The 16,122-nt window shown below is 49.9% G+C and overlaps 1 protein-coding gene across 1 annotated transcript; it reads right to left on the reverse strand.

Annotated features, from left to right (window-relative positions):
• Window positions 1-5,858: 5,858 nt before the first annotated feature.
• On the reverse strand, window positions 5,859-15,875 carry LOC144098073 (uncharacterized). The gene is made up of 3 exons (XM_077630629.1): window positions 15,609-15,875; window positions 11,508-11,675; window positions 5,859-6,015 (listed from the first exon to the last, which is right to left on the reverse strand). Exons 1-3 carry the CDS (start codon window positions 15,741-15,743, stop codon window positions 5,992-5,994), a joined length of 327 nt encoding a protein of 108 aa, XP_077486755.1. The 5' UTR covers window positions 15,744-15,875; the 3' UTR covers window positions 5,859-5,991.
• Window positions 15,876-16,122: the final 247 nt, after the last annotated feature.

The following is a 16,122-nucleotide window of genomic DNA, read 5'->3' on the forward strand; positions in this document are numbered from 1 at the left end:
TAAACATGCACTGAACTGAACTGAACGTGAACCCAGCGACGACGCCGTTGGACGTCCAGGGATCGGCCTTGAACCGCCATTCTTGCATGGCGTGGCGACCGCGAGAGATCGGAACGGCTTCCGTAAGTGCAGGCTTGGGACCCAGAGATGGAATGCAGACTGTAAAGAGACAAGGTGGCCTCTTCCTGTTGCACCACTACACAACAAGTGGGTAGAACAAGAAACAAAACTAAAGAGTCCCACCTGAGCTACATAGCTACCTTTTCAGTGACATCCGTTAGGTTGGGATATGAAACAAATAAGAAAAATAGTGCCCACCCTGCACTACTACTGGGGCAGGTTGTAGACTGAGGTGGGTTAAATGGATAAGAAAAATGGCATCTGTTGCGTCAGTATTGTATCGCGGATGCAATCCCATTTGTAATTAGAGGAACAGACGAACGCTACGTGTCAACCCGGCTCGACACCACGACATCCATCTTTGAGACGCTTTTGGCTTTATTTTCCGCCCCCGCGTATGAGCGTGCCTTTCGTTTAGCCGATCTTGTACTTGCGTGAAGCCCGTGAAGGCAGCACATCTCTGGCCTCAGCATAGACGCCTATGAGCGCCGTTCACTTTACTAAAAGCGTCGGCTCAGTTTTACGGCAGCTTTTGCGTAATACTTCATAACCATCGCCACCACCACCAGTATAACAGCCACATTAAGGAACAAGGGCTCTCGTCAGGCTTACCGGTGGGCAAAGAACAGAGCGAAATGCACGTGCTTAGGTCGTTCTTCCATGAGAACAGACTCCGGTCCAGCCCAAGCCAGCAGAGGTGGGATACTGAAGCGACAGCTACCTAAGCTTTCAGCGAATAGGAACTGTCTAGTGATCGATGTACACTCGTTGCGCGGAGCGCCCGACCTACACTTCATGTGGGTAAGCGGCCAGACTGTAGCAGTCGTACAGGGCCTCATTTTTAGTTTCAGGGAGGAAATCGGCTCAACTGTTTTTCCCTGGGGGAACTAATACCACTCACTGTGAAACTGCGTCCGCTTTCTGCCCCCTACAACGGAAGTTCAAAAGCTGAGTCGGAAAGCAATAAATGATTGGAGGAGAGATAGCGCTGACAATGGGCCCGCCGAGCAGTATAAAGAAGATTTCTGTTTGCTCGGTAACATTAAAGACCCCCTTCATGGGCCATTACGTAACACTTAGAATACAATAACGATGCACATTTACGCAGTGCATTCTTTTTTTCGTGCTAAATAATTTGCTAGTCCCTTTGGGAGGGCAGGAAGCATCAGGTTGCGTGAACTTTGTGGAGAAAGCCATTGAAGTTGGTTGCTGCTCTGAAGAAAATGACGCGACATAAGTAATAATGCACCGATGTGGTCGACGGGCGCCTTGAAACAGATGAAAAGTTCGGCGCGATATGTGAGCGGGAAAGCCACTATGAACAAGGGAGCTGGGAAAGAGGAATTAAAACTTAAAGATGGAATTCAGCAATTCATGAGTCTTCAGTCGAACTGCATTTCAGATATGCCGACGTCTTAAATTGTTAAAGCTTGCTTTCGACACACAATTGAGCTCGCAGATGGCACATATCCGACCAGTACGGTGTTTTCATGTGTCTACGACTCTCATGACTTGTAGACACAGGAAAATATCCCATACACGGGTAGAAGTACGCCTGCATTGAACTTCATTTTGAGCGGTCTGTTCGATAAATTCATAGATAACGACAAAACAAACGATTCTGAAAGGCACACTGATATCATTGAAACGATACATTAAATATCTGTGCCGCCATATCGATGTGAGGGCTACAGTAACACAAAGAACATCCTTTTATATTTTTCACAAACATTCGGGCTCATCAACTAACGTGAAAACACGAAGGCATGTGCAGTCGGTAGACAAAGTTTGCGGGGTGCTTTGTCCCGGAGGAAAATGTTATTGTAGGAGATAGTGCATGCAGGTCGCGTCATGCATCATGCGTACAGAAATTTTAGGTGATTGACTTGAGTTACTGCGTCTAAATAACGTTTTTTTTTCTCCGCAAACTCGCATCCCGTACACGTTTGCCGCCGACTGCACATCATACCCTGCAGCCCAGACTAACACTGGCAAAATTCGTTTCCAAGTGACATGGCAACCTTGTAGAAAGGCGACTATCACGAGGGCGAACATTGAGACATGATCCACGACGGAGATGACGTGAAATACAGCCTTTCACACTTTGAATCTGTGTGGTGCAGTGACGGCCGTGACTTGTTTTGAACGTCATACTCGTCTTTTCGTCTTCCGTACAAAATGAACGCAAAACTTCTAAACTCTTCGCACTCGTCGTTACACCCAGCGTCATCGCTAGCTTGAAGCCAACTGCGATACTAGATATCAGAAGTTATGTTGACTTCTGTACCAGGCAAGTCATGAGGTGTCGTGCCCACAAGCTTTTTAGCAAATGCCACCGGACAGTAGCATTTTACGAGAAGATTTGCGTACGCGCCAGCGGAGAGCTCTGGAAACTGGTTCAAGTGAAAAACCGGGCACTTTACAAAACGTGCTGCTTGAACGCAAATCGATATGGACAGGGAGAGATTATCTAATAAATGAATTTATTGCCAGCGATGAAACTTTCTCCGTGATCTACACATCTGAAAAGGAAAGTCGCTCGGCTGACTGATGCCACTGACATTCGATATCGAAGGTGGGAAATTGCATGGTATGCGATACTCGTACCTGGTCCGCGTAGGTATACATTATCGTATGAGCAGCGATTCGTGCTATTGCATTCTAGATGTTGACAGTTGTTAATGAGCGGTACTAACGCTATACGGTATACCCGCGGAGCCACTTGCTTGGCACAAGTGCATGTGGACGTCCTGAACTGCGCGATAATTCTATGTTTCAGACAAATTGCGTCCAGAAATGTTTTGTCACGCTATAATATGCCTGGATGCGTGGAGGACTCAGCGGGACCTTTGATAGTTTAAGCATTAGAGAGTTTTAGAAAAGGGGAACGATTGGGAGCCCCAACGAAATAGCGCGGGCCCAGTGAATACGGATGAGCGCACCGTTTAGTTGTTTCAGAATAGGGGTTCTGCCTACGCAGCGCTCCAAGCTTGCGTTCACTGTTTGCAGCGCGCCCTTACGGCTGAAATTAAAAATGCTAAAAAAGTACAAAAAAATGCATTTTGTTTCATTAATCTGGTTAGTTTTCTGTACCACATGAGAATGTAATAACCGCAAACAAACGCAACAGAAAAGGTGCGCCTTCGATCCCCCTTTTTTTATTGTGCTTGTCACATGCAGTGCCATTTTGGTCGAAAAATGGAACGCCAATTGGTAAGTCTGGCAAATTTAATTTATTTTCTGTTTTATTTACATTCCCATGATTAAAAATTGCTAAAAACTAAGAAAGGAACATGTTAAAAAACGTCATCTTTGCGTCTACGTTTTGTGAGCCAAAAACATCGACCTGCTGGAGCCTCCCGCGCGTTTTCACCATTATCTCCATGACGACCAAAAGACGCGTACTCGCTAAGCTTATAGCTGGTGCCTTAATCCGCAAGTAACCTGAAAATCTGCCGCTTTTTATCGCTCGATTTTTGGTGTGCGGGCATGTTAAGACAAAACAAAATGTTATTGCGCCATTCATTTGCCGCTAACGTGAGACGATGAAGCGGCCACGACGAATCGAACGCTCTGCGCATGCGCATTTCGATGCCCCAAACTTCTTGGAGGCCGAAGGCTTGGGACCCCTTGTTCCAGAACTGTACCCGTCGCAGTTACTGCCGAGCCCTAGGTCGCAGGGTCGAATCCCAGCCGCGGCGGCCGCGTTCCGATGGAGGCGAATCGTAAAATGCGCCCATGGGCTGCGTGATGTGAGCGCACGTTAATTAAAGAGCCCCACGCGGCCGAAACTAGTCCGGAGCCCTACATTACGGTGTCTCTCATTATGCGATGAGTATTTTCAGGACGTCAAGCCTGCATACGATTACCATTACACTTTGGTTGTAATTTGTCGCCCATATGCATGTAACCACTCGACAAACGCACGCGAGCAAATTTCTAGAGTAGTGCAACACGTGATCCGAAGATTGTATAATGGCAAAAACGATGGCATCCACCGCCTTCCTCAGTGCAGTAAGAGTGACTGATAACCTGTAATTTCATTTGCTAGGTTGTTTCTTTGTCCACGTGCATATGAGTGTTTCACTTTTATGGAGGAGGATTAAGGCTGTGCAAGAAAAAATGCGAAGTGTCCGTTTTCATTGCTTTGTATTTACCTGGAAAACTTCCGAGGATTCATGCCAGCTCTGTTCTTCGACTCGTTTCGATATGCTGTGGAGTGCTCAGCATGACATGTATCGTGTATTGCAAAAGTTTACGGCCCAGCGCGCCTTTCGTCACAGCGGTGCGGTGGTCTGTAAACCATAGCCATATAGCGAATACAGTCATGCAGATCGTGTCTAATATGTTAATCAATAAATAAAAAAGGAAAACCATCTAAAAGGCTTAGTGCATTGAACCCCTCAGATTACACTGGGGAAAACCACAGCACCTGTACAAGCATACCACATCATCTGCGTCTTCACTGTAAGGACTGTGAACAAAGCACCTGCGGGCCCATTCTTGAAAGAACCGTAGTTTTAGGTAGAGGCCGTGATCGAGTGTCCCGCATATTAAAAGAAGCCTTTTTAATTAGGAAAACGGGCCTGATTGCTGTTAGCGATGCTTCTATCTTCTTGTACAAAACCGAAGAAGCCTTTTTAGAAAAATACAAAAGGTTAGCGCCTCGTAGTGATTCACACCCGTTGAACGTATTGCATTACTGGAAAGGTCAATTTATTTAAGTGAGGTTACGAATCGTTCGGAGAGTGGTGAGCGTAATGCGCTGGCAGAATGCGTGCGCATGCAAAAGAAAAAAAAAGAAAGTTAACTGACCTATGTACTCACCTATTTCATGAAACTTACATGTCGTCACTGAGGGATTGATAGGTGGACGCGTTCGCTTTCTAAAGGAAGTACGGCGAACACGCCAGTCTGGTGCGGTTTTCGCTCAGTGGTGGCTCAGCGACGCCTTTAGATGTCGGTTCAGACGCCAGTAGTGCACACCGAGTCGGTCAACAATCCACTAGATCGACGTTCGCGAAGCAGTTTTTGCAATGCGCGTTTTGCCCCTGCTGCTTGGGATTACCATTTTCTGGTTATCACGGCCGCAGTGGCTGGGACGCGATCGGATCGCGAATGCAGCGAATCGTCTGCGCGCGCTTGGCGGGGCTCATCAGCTGCCCAGCTTTTAAAGGTTGGGCTTGGGCACACGAGGTGACCCGGCGAGATCGAGGGCGGGCGACCGTTCCAACGGCAGCAGTCGCTCAGGCGCCGCCGCGGCGTCGTAGTTGCCGTGACCTTTGTCCGCACCGCGGTATCCTTCACCGTGGCCTGGGCCGGGGCCGACCTCCCGCCACAGACTTCCACTCCGCCGCGGTGCACTTAACCTCCCTCCTTCCCCGGGGCCACCGCCCTCGCCCGCGGCGAGGCGACATCGCGCGAATCTTGGCCGTGAACGGGAATGCCCTGTGTTCTCATATCGCGCACGTATGTAACGGTGGCTGGCGCGGCTCAACAGCCGCGGTTGCATAAGCTATACCCATCCGCTCGCCCCCACTGAAAGCGGAGAGATTAGCGGCCGACCTGTTGCGTGCAGTTCGGCGGTGCCCCGCAGTCGGTAGCGGGGGTGAGAACGAAGGGGGCAACGCTTTGTTCGGCGCTTATTCGGATTAGTGGGCATATAGGAAAGATGAATATACGGTGTTCACGACTCAACCTTCAAGGTAGCTGCGAGAAACGTGGCACTCGGCGACAGCGACACACTACATTGTTTATTCAAAACATCACAGGGGCTTTTCTCAAACCGCGTGGCCAGCGCAGATGAAGGCTGGAGGTCACACCCGAAAGCATTTGGGGGCCCGTTTAGGCGATTCCGGTTGATTTTCCTTCTCAGCCGAACGTTTCTTGCTGTTCCTGTCGAAAAAAAAAGAGGAAAAGTCGTGGGTGAAATAAATGCTATGGAGCATCGTTCGTTCTCTCCTGATCCCAGTACAACACTCGCTAATCTGAGGATGCCCGAGCTGTTGAGTCCAGCGTAGCTGTGGAAAACGAAGCACTGCACGGATATGTTCCAGCCGCCGCCGCGCTTCAGTGGCGAGGTAGGGCCTTGCTCAAACGCGCATCATTGACCCCTTTGTATACGAAGCTGTTTGTCTCGTCGCCGTTTGTGAGAACGGTACAAGAACTGAGTTCGTATGTCGCTCGGTCGATAGAGTAACAGTGTCGTTACGGGCACGAGCGGCGACATGCCTGTGGCCCGAGGAGGAGCAGGCATCCATTCGTGTGTACCGATCACAAAGTCAGTACACTGTGTGGCAATCGACGCAGCGGAAACGCCGTTGGAGCAGAAAATTGGGACGAGAGAGCCGTATTTGCGCTTATATCGAGAAAACCGATGGCATGATTAGTCCAGCCGGTCCCAAATTCGGGAGGAGGGCAATGGCGCATTCTTGCCAATGCCAGCAGTTAGTGTTACCTGGTGCGTTTGGCACATCGTGCTTCAACGAGTTGATGAGCAGGGCAACTCTGGCTGCTTTTGGTTGCTATGGCAACCAGCGTAGTTTTATACGAATCCGTAGCACACTGTGTGCACAGGTCGGCAAGTATGGCCAACTTCGCATGTGTAGGTACTGGTCAGACTTTTTTATATATTATGGCATAATAGTTTGTCAAGCTTCCAGGACAATGTAACGCTAATAACAGCTGTATCCCAAGCCATGCACTTTTTTCCGGCATTCCTTCTTCCCTTCCTGGAGTGTTTTCTATTCGCCGATCACGTGCTCTCTGCCACCTAAAGTCAACGTATAGATTCTGAAAAAGTGGATGCATTGAATAAGACGACACCACCAAAAAATCTCAACGGAAGTCATAAGCCTACTTTGGACGGCAGATTACTGCGGCTGCTTCATCCGTCGCCTGGCAAAAAAAGGTTAAGCCGCTAAGGAGCTTCACATGTGCTGCCAACGTGCTCTTGGATGGAGCAGCACCAGAAAAGCCCTGGGGAGCGTAAAAGAGCCGCATCAAGACCACGTACTCTAGAATACTTCGATGCCAACAATGCGGCGTATATCACCAACACACGCCGGACCTGAGAGAAAAGCAGCATTGTCGGTCCTGGAAACGACAGAAGAAAGGATATCCAACGTTCTAGCACAATATAGCAGAGCACTAATGCCAGCCAAGAGAATATTCCTTCAGATTGACAAAGAGATGCTAGCCATTGTGTCAATGACTGAGGACTTCCGCATGTACTCTTGGGGACAAATGTCCCCAGGACATGCGACCGGCAGCCATCGTGTATAGCTTTGCTATCAGCTGTTGGTTTCAGACCACACTTGCAGTGGTGAAAGTTGCTCCCGGGCTCTATAACGTGTATATGTGAAATAAGTGGAAGGTTGGCACACTTTGCACTTATGCGCAAAGATCGGAAGTTGCGCCTCCTGGAGGCTTTTGTCCTCGATAGTACGGAGCTGGAGACGTATTCACAGTAACTCAAGATTGCCAGCCACTAAAGTTTCCTTAATCAAGAACGCAAGCGCAGAGTAGTCGGCACAACATGAACGTCTTAGCCCGAGGCAGCAGCACTACACTTTTCACATCGAGTACATATCACTGATATCCAGGCACCCACCACCAACAAAGGGGGAAGACACACCAAGAGAGCCTATCGCAACTGAAGAACTGTTCTTCGTCTTGGTGGCTTCTTCGCCAAAAGCGCTGACGATGTACGCAATAGTGAAGGCGTAGGAAAAGGACGCGGAAATGCAACGGGTCATCACAGCCCCTAAAACAAGACATCAAACGTCGTCCAATAGACTGTGAAATGATGACAAGCTAAAACAATGCGTTCAAATCAGAAATAATCTAACAGTTGCCAACTGTGATGTTATTTTGAAGGGAACAAGGTCGGGAATATCAGGAAAAGCCCAATCACCAGCTAGCCACCTGGCACGCGGAGGACGCCAAGGCATGGCAAAAACCAAGCAACTGCTCAGGAAGAGGATTTGGTTCCCAGGAATCGACAAAAAAGTGGAGTTAGAAACCAAAAATCGTCAAAAGATCCCGAAAGCAGTCGCACAGAGAAAAATATTATCCGATTATTCGTTGTAGATGACGCCTCTCCCAGATGGACCTTGGCAGTCACTAACGGTAGAGTTTCCTGGCCCTTTGCCTAACAGCAGGTGGGTGTCAGATCTGTGGGTGTGTATGAGTACTAGCCTTATGACCTCGACTGTACCAGAAGCTTGGAAGAATGCAAACATTATCTTAATTCATAAGAAGGGAGACGCCAAGGACTTGAAAAATTACAGGCCGATCAGCTTACTATCCGTTGCTACAAAGTATTTATTAAGGTAATCGCTAATAGAGTGAAGGCAACGTTAGACTTTAATCAACCAAATGATCAGGCAGGCTTTCGTAAAGGATATTCCACAATAGATCATATTCACACTATCAATCAGGTGATAGAGAAATGCGCAGAATATAATCAACCTCTATATATAGCTTTCATTGATTACGAGAAAGCATTCGACTCAGTGGTAACCTCAGCAGTCATACAGGCATTGCGTAATCAGGGGGTAGAAGAGCCTTATGTCAAAATACTGGAAGATATATACAGCAACTGCACAGCTACTAAGTCCTCCATAAAGTCAGCAATTAAATTCCAATAAGGAAGGGCGTCAGGCAAGGAGACACGATCTCGCCAATGCTGTTCACCGCATGTTTACAGGAGGTATTTCGAGGCCTGAATTGGGAACAGTTGGGAATAAGAATAAATGGAGAATACCTAAATAATCTGCGATTTGCTGATGACATTGCCTTGCTGAGTCACTCAGTAGGTGAACTGCAAATCATGATCTATGAGTTAGACAGGCAGAGCAGATCGATGGGTGTAAAAATTAACATGCAGAAAACCAAGGTAATGTTCAACAGCCTAGCAAGGGAACAACAGTTCACAATTGGCAGCGAGAGCCTAGAAATTGTGACGGAATACGTCTACTTAGGGCAGGTAGTGACAGCTGATCCGGATCATGAGAGGGAGATAACTAGAAGGATAAGAATGGGGTGTAGCGCATATGGCAAATTCTCGCAGATCATGAGTGGCAGTTTACCAATTTCCCTCAAGAGGAAAGTGTACAACAGTACAATCTCACCGGTACTCACCTACGGGGCAGAAACGTGGAGGCTAACGAAAAGAGTTCAGCTTAAGTTAAGGACAACGCAGCGAGCCATGGAAAGAAAAATGATAGGTGTAACGTTAAGAGATCGGAAGCGGGCAGAGTGGGTGAGGGAACAAACACGGGTTAATGACATCCTAGTCGAAATCAAGAGAAAAAAATGGGCTTGGGCAGGGCATGTAATGCGAAGGCAAGATAACCGCTGGTCCTTAAGGGTAACGGAGTGGATTCCACGAGAAAGTAAGCGGAGCAGGGGGCGGCCGAAGGCTAGGTGGGCGGAGGAGATTAAGAAGTTTGCAGGCAAAGGGTGGATGCAGCTGGCAAAGGATAGGGTTAATTGGAGAGACATGGGAGAGGCTTTTGCCCTGCAGTGGGTGTAGTAAGGCTGATGATGATGATGATGATGATGATCATGATGATGATGATGAGTACTAGCAGTTGTGTTTTGCTGCAACGTTGTCTGCACTGAATGCAAGTAGGCTGACGTAAAACTTAAGTTACAAGTTCTCACTGCACGTAATGCCTTGTGTGTGGAAGACCGACAATAATGGTCCACCTATCTTCAGGAAGGAATTCGCTGCGTTCCTATACCTTGTGACGCACCTCAGGACGACATCCCTGTGTCCACAAGCAAATTACGGGGTAAATATGTTCATCAGAAACATAAAGGAAACGGCGAAGGCTGCAAGGAGCAACTGGAAAGGAGAGCTCAGTGAGTATACCTCCTGAACTTATAGAGCGGCGCCACATTCCACAACTAGTTTGACGCCAGCTGAACATAAAAGTGTCTCACATTCCGGAGAGACACCATTACGAAGAACTCGGAGCAGATGACAGAGAAAACGAGCAGAGGATGAGGAGCTGTGCCGATGAGAGACGTACAATGATGGTTCATGGCTTCAAAGAAGGGTACGCAGTGTGCTAAAGCACTCATTATAATGCTCTCATGAGCTTCCCTACGAACTGCAGCCACATGCAGTGATGAAGGTTTAGGGACCAGTAAGGGAGGCAACAAGAGCGACACCAGAACAAGAGCGACACCAGCGACACCAGATTATCGAGCTAAGTCGACAGACTCGAAACAGTGAAGACTGAAACCCTGACGGCGATTTTGTGGAGAAATCGTCGCATATCGAAGATCCTCCTAAGCTGAACCAGCGATGCTCCAGAAGTCAAGACGTAAACCATGCTCACCAGAATCCTCAGGTCATACCTGAGCCAGAAACTAGGTGACGTCCTGACTATAAAGCCCTCAGGAAGTTGCAGGAGAGCGCTCGCGAGCTTTGTTCTCTACTGACGCGTTCCGAATTGCGAAAAGTGGATGGAATGTAGTTTCTTTTTTTTAATATTCAAAGTTGGCGTCACCTAGGGGGACTGCTGGACTGAAAAGAAGGCCTGAGCTGGGAAGCAGAGGCCGGAGGGAACGTGAAAGTACGCGAGTGTTTCTTTGCGAAGAAATTAGTTAATCGTTTCCGATCAGCCTATACGACTAAGAAGACACCACAATTCCCTAGCTCTTTCCTTCATTTTTTTTTCAAATCTCCTGGCTGTATTGTCCTTATGCATATTGAGTGGTAGAGTATGTTATGTCGGGTTTCTAGCGCAAAATTCGCGACCTGCCGTATGTGCCTGAAGCTGCATAGAAGCAAGCTGAAGCGCATCTGCTGGGCTCTTGGAATCAAGCACAGGCCCAGCTGCCGGGTGGTACTTGCATACACACAACATTTGATCATGAATACAGCGCGTGCCCATCGAAAGTGGGACACGTTGACTTCAGCTGGCCTTTACTCTGCGTGCAGGGCAATGGCTGTTCATTTACATATACAGTTTAATTCAGTCGCAGTGGTTTAGCTACCCAATGCAGAGTAGCCACTCGGACCCAGCTCCGATTAACCTCATTACCTTAACTAACTCCGCTTTAGCTCTCTGTTTAACAACACACACACACACACGCACACGCACGCACACGCACACGCACACACACACACACAACACACACAACACACACACACACGCACACACACACACACGCACGCACGCGCACACACACACACACACACACCAGCAGCAGCAGCAGCAGCAGCAGCAGCAGCAGCAGCAGCAGCAGTATGCCCTTTAAATGGTGCTACAAAAAAAGCAAAGCTGTCGATCTCAACAGATGCAGCGAACAGAATTCTGTCGATACCACGATTAATCCAACTGACGTCGATACGCAAGTCTGAATCTCACCTGATGGTCGCCTGTGTTGATACGCAAGTCGGAACCTGACCTGTTGGTTGCTGGTGTGTCGATATGCAAGTCCGAACCTGACCCGGTGGTCGCCGCTGTCCCAGCGTTGGTCTTGCTACCCGACGGACGTTGCTGCGCGCATCTGCGTTGCTCGGCGGCGTAAGTCGACTGAAAGACACAGAAGACATCGTAAACAGAGTCAGCGTGACAGTAACACTTCATCTTTTTTGTATTGCAAATAACGCATCCTCATTTTTCTAGATCACCCTCATGCCTGCAAGGATGTGTCTGAGCAAACGATCATACCCGACCGACAGAACTTAATCTAGCTCTTCGCCCCAGCTACGCATGACTGCGCCGCCAAACCTGCGCAGGCCTTCTGTGTTAACCGAGAGATGAATATTTGTTTCTCCTATTTACACCGTGCCGCGACCGCCGACAATTCCGCCCCTACTTCATTCAAAGAAGGAGGAGGGGCGGCTGCAGGACATTCGGGCTGTGCTCACTGTTCCCTCTCTCTCAGACATGTTATGTTCGCGTAAGAATTGCGTTGCTCGCTTGTTGCTTGTGCGAGGTCAGAGCAGTCGGCCACACTCTTTCAGAGGTCAGAGCAGTCGGCCACACGCGATTCCCGCCTTTGGCACCATCACGCACCGCGTAGCGGCCGAGCAGACACTTGTTTAGCATACCGGAGACGTACTAGTGTAGATGTATACCGCTTTACCGGACGCCGGCTGCGCACGCACAGTGGCTCCCTCTCACCCCCAACAATGCGACTGCGCATGCGCAGGAGAGGTCCGGTTAACCGGTATAAGTCTCCGGTAGTTCGTCTACGGTATGCTAAAAACGTCTACTGACAGTTCGGGGAGATGCGAGTGCATAGAGCTTTTGCCGGAAAACTTCAGTCTGAGCAAGGGGCGGGAAGCCGCTTGACGTTTCGTGCTTGTCAAGAATGTGGCCGACTGTACGTGGAACCGCCCGCTGCCGTTGTACGCACTCCTATTTTGAACGGTCTTCGCGCTCATACATTGAGCCTTTTTTTACTACAAGGCTGCCACGTTGTTGGGGCTCGTTTACATTTAATACGACGCAGCGCAGCTGAACAGTCGCACTTTCCGTTTTCAGCATTTTGTTTTGATTTTTGGTGTTTAACGTCCCAAAGCGGCTCAGACTATGAGGTAAGCCATAGTGAAGGGCTCCGGAAATTTCGACCACCTTGGGTTCTTAACGTGCACTGACAACGCACAGTACACGGGCCTCTAGAAATTCGCCTCCATCGAAATTCGCCCGCCGCGGCCGAGGTCGAACTCGCGTCTTTTGGGTCAGCAGCCGAGCGCCATAACCTCTGATGCACCGCGGAGGCGCATTTTCAGCATTTTGAAGCAAGAAAACCGTCAATTCTTTACCTTCTATGATTGTGGAATTTTGCTTGGTACAAACATACCGAGCAAATATCCAGCTGGAAGATTGACAGTGTTTTTTTCCTAGAGAACCACGAAGACGTTTATGCCACTTACAGTACAGTACTCTTAACTGTCAGCAAGTCGTGTAAAATGAAAAAGAGCTAAGCGCGGCGCTCAGTGAACAGTTGCTAACACGTGCAGAACGCTCGCGGTAGCCACACGCGCAAACAACAGTACAGCGAGCGACATGGTGACAAGCAGAGCGTTTTTTTGCAAAGGTCTGTGCACTCGCGCTTATATCTTGGAACGACTGGCATGGCATAAACCAGGCGCGCGTAAAGGCGATGCGACACGGGCATGTTGCGAGCGTTCCGAGACGGGGCATTTCAGTCGGCGCCATCGGGGACGATAACATCAGTATTCACGAGTGAGACGAGCCAGAGCGGCAACCTCCACATGTATGAGGCGAAGCAACCGTCTCCGAGAGGTGAGCGTCGGAACAGCCAGGAACGAAATCGGCGTTCCTTGCCGCTGTGTGTGTTTACGTGTACTTAAGAAGGATCTGCGCTCTTTCGCCTTCGTCCCTGCAAACAGGCTCGCCGCTTCGCGATATATTCCGCTCCGGACGAAGCTTGCTTCGCCCTTTTCCGCGTCTCCCTAAGCTTCGATTCGGCTGCTCGGCGTCGCGCGGCTGCTCGGTCGCAGCGAGATCGGACTCCGCCGAAGTCAATTCGGTGCCCTGCGCCTCTCGCGGGATTCGCCGCTTCGCTTATATTGAGAGCACAAGATTGCCGCTGAAAAGAAAAGAAGAAAGCAGCGCAGAAGCTCGCACCGCTGCCGCCGCTTTCCTCGTGCGCGCACACGTTGCCGTCGTCAGCGAGCGCCCTGCGGCGGTCCCTTGCGACGCTCGAAGGGCAGGGGGACAAAAAGGATAAAGAAAGCACCCAACTAAGCAAGGAAGGGGACAGCTGCTGCTCCTTGCGCAGTCGTGCGTGCGTGTGTTCGCGTCTCACCTCGACAGCGGCGGCCAGAGGCCGCTCAGGAAACGCCCCGATGCAAAAAAGGGCCTCGCGGCGTGACCAACGGGAAAAGTGGACGCTTGTTCCTCCTCGGCTCGCGGGGAGGGGGAGCCGTTGCAACGCGCGCAATGGCGTGACGCGGCGTGGGAGGCGCTGGACAGCGTCCAGGAAAAAAAGAAACGACCCAGCCACCTCTAGAGAGGAGAGGCCGAGGAATAGAGGAGGAGGCCACTCGGGTGCAGGCGGGGACAAGTAACAAAAATGACGTTTGGTGCATTCATTTATGCAGTTTTTCCTTGCTGTGCATCTATTGCGCGTACCAATCCGCGCAGTGAAGTTGAGATGACGGAGATTAAAGACGTAGCGGGAATGGACTTGGCCCGATTACTACCAATACTGGATGCGCATTCCACGTACACAGAATGCGGGCGGCCCCGTGAAAGGATTCTTAACGAAAACACGTTTGGAGTGCTGTCAAGGAGGCATGGGCTGGTCCACGGGATCACTTATCTCTTCGCGCCGAGGTGCCAGGATTCACCCTATCTGTCAGCTTGATGAAGGTGATAATTTTTATGGGGCAAGAGTAGCTTTGGCAAAGTGCGCCATGCACAAGGTGGTGTCAAAGACCTATTTCCCAAGCACTTCACCGTCCTTCCATTCACCGTCCAAGCATTCTCTCCCTCCTTTATCCCTCCCTTTACGGCGCGGTTCGGGTGTCCACCGATATATGTGAGACGGTTACGGTGCCGGTTCCTTTCCTCAAAAGCCAAAGAAAACAAGTGAGCCAACGGCGTTCATAGAGTTCATTGGCGTTGACAGCTTTTCAGGAAAGGGAAGGCACACAACCGGCTCCATGGACCACTGGAAACCTCTGTCTCGCTTTCGCTTGATATATCCTGGATTAGCTGGGCTAATCCACAATGATTTTTTTCTCGTTGGTCCAAGGCGGGGGTTTTAGCTCTTCGCATAGCTGGCGTACAAGTCCCTTCGACAGCCTGAAATGCCTTCGGAAGGCATCGTCACTCATGTCGAAAGTATCGTAATGCACGCGCGACCGCCGATGCCGCCGATAACATTCGCTGAGCACCGCTAACAGCGGGGCGACGGGAGGTGCCGGCATGTTTCTTCTCGCGCCGAAGCGAACGCCACTTTCAGAGTTCCACACACACCGACCGAACGCGTTCGCTTTCACTTGATTGACATGTCTCGTGATGTAAACAAAATCCGTGGTTCCGTCTCTGTGATGTGATGTCGCCGCCAGCGGTGACGGCACACAGCCAGTGGAGCGAGGTGGCGAGAGATAAAGCGAACGCGTTCCAAAGCGAACTGTTTCGTGGATTCGGCCCCAGGTTAAACGTCAAGCCAGGCACGTATCCAAAGAGGGGCCCAAGGGGGCCCGGTCCCCCCTCCCCCCGAAATCGCGCTCAACCCCCCCCCCCCCCCAGCAGTGTTATTGTTAGGCATGGGCCCTGCCCCACCGGCCTACGCCCTCTACAACTGCCTCGGGCCCTGCCGAGGCCCGGTTAGGCCTAGTGGGCTGGATGTGAGGAGGCTACAAGGAGACGACTCACTCCCACGATTGACGGACAACAGAACAGGCCTCTCCCGAAAAAAATGCCTGGCTACGTGCCTGCGTCAAGCCACTGCCCAAAGGGTCTAAGCAAGAGAAAACAGCTCACCTGTGGCTCAGGGCTGGTCATTATCTCTTTCTTGATGAACTGCATTATGGGCATATCCTCCAGCCTCTGGTGACCGGGGCACCAATAAGCCAACCGATTCCACTCTCTCACTGGCCTCTTTTTCCCTGGCGCCATTCTTGCTGTTGAAGATGAGGCGCTTCGCTTTCTCTGTGGCCGACACCCGCGTCCCGCAGAACCAGGGAATTGCGTCCAGGCCGTTCCGAGCGCAACGCACGCGGGGCCACCGAGTGCGTGCGAACGCGAGAAAACGACGAGAACGCAGCTGTGATACCATCATCATCATTATTGTGATATTGTACTTTAATAATAATAATAATAATAATAATAATAATAATAATAATAATATTAATAATAATAATAATAATAATAAATTGGTTTTTTGGGGAATGAAATGGCGCAGTATCTGTCCCGTATATCGTTGGACACCTGAAACGCGCCGTAAGGGATGGGATAATGGAGCTAGTGAAAGAAGAAAGAGGTGCCGTAGTGGAGG

The sequence above is a fragment of the Amblyomma americanum genome, chromosome 1 (assembly GCF_052857255.1).
Source record: "Amblyomma americanum isolate KBUSLIRL-KWMA chromosome 1, ASM5285725v1, whole genome shotgun sequence".
Taxonomy (NCBI): domain Eukaryota; kingdom Metazoa; phylum Arthropoda; class Arachnida; order Ixodida; family Ixodidae; genus Amblyomma; species Amblyomma americanum.

What these genes read in the sequence shown, in the direction of transcription:
- LOC144098073 (XM_077630629.1), bottom strand. Translation starts at nt 15,743, where the DNA reads ATGGCGCCAGGGAAAAAGAGGCCAGTGAGAGAGTGGAATCGGTTGGCT. An exon ending in TGACCAGCCCTGAGCCACAG is followed by an intron (nt 11,676 to 15,608) that starts GTGAGCTGTTTT and finishes TGTGTCTTTCAG; the next exon opens with TCGACTTACGCCGCCGAGCA. An exon ending in TCAACACAGGCGACCATCAG is followed by an intron (nt 6,016 to 11,507) that starts GTGAGATTCAGA and finishes TTTTTTCGACAG; the next exon opens with GAACAGCAAGAAACGTTCGG.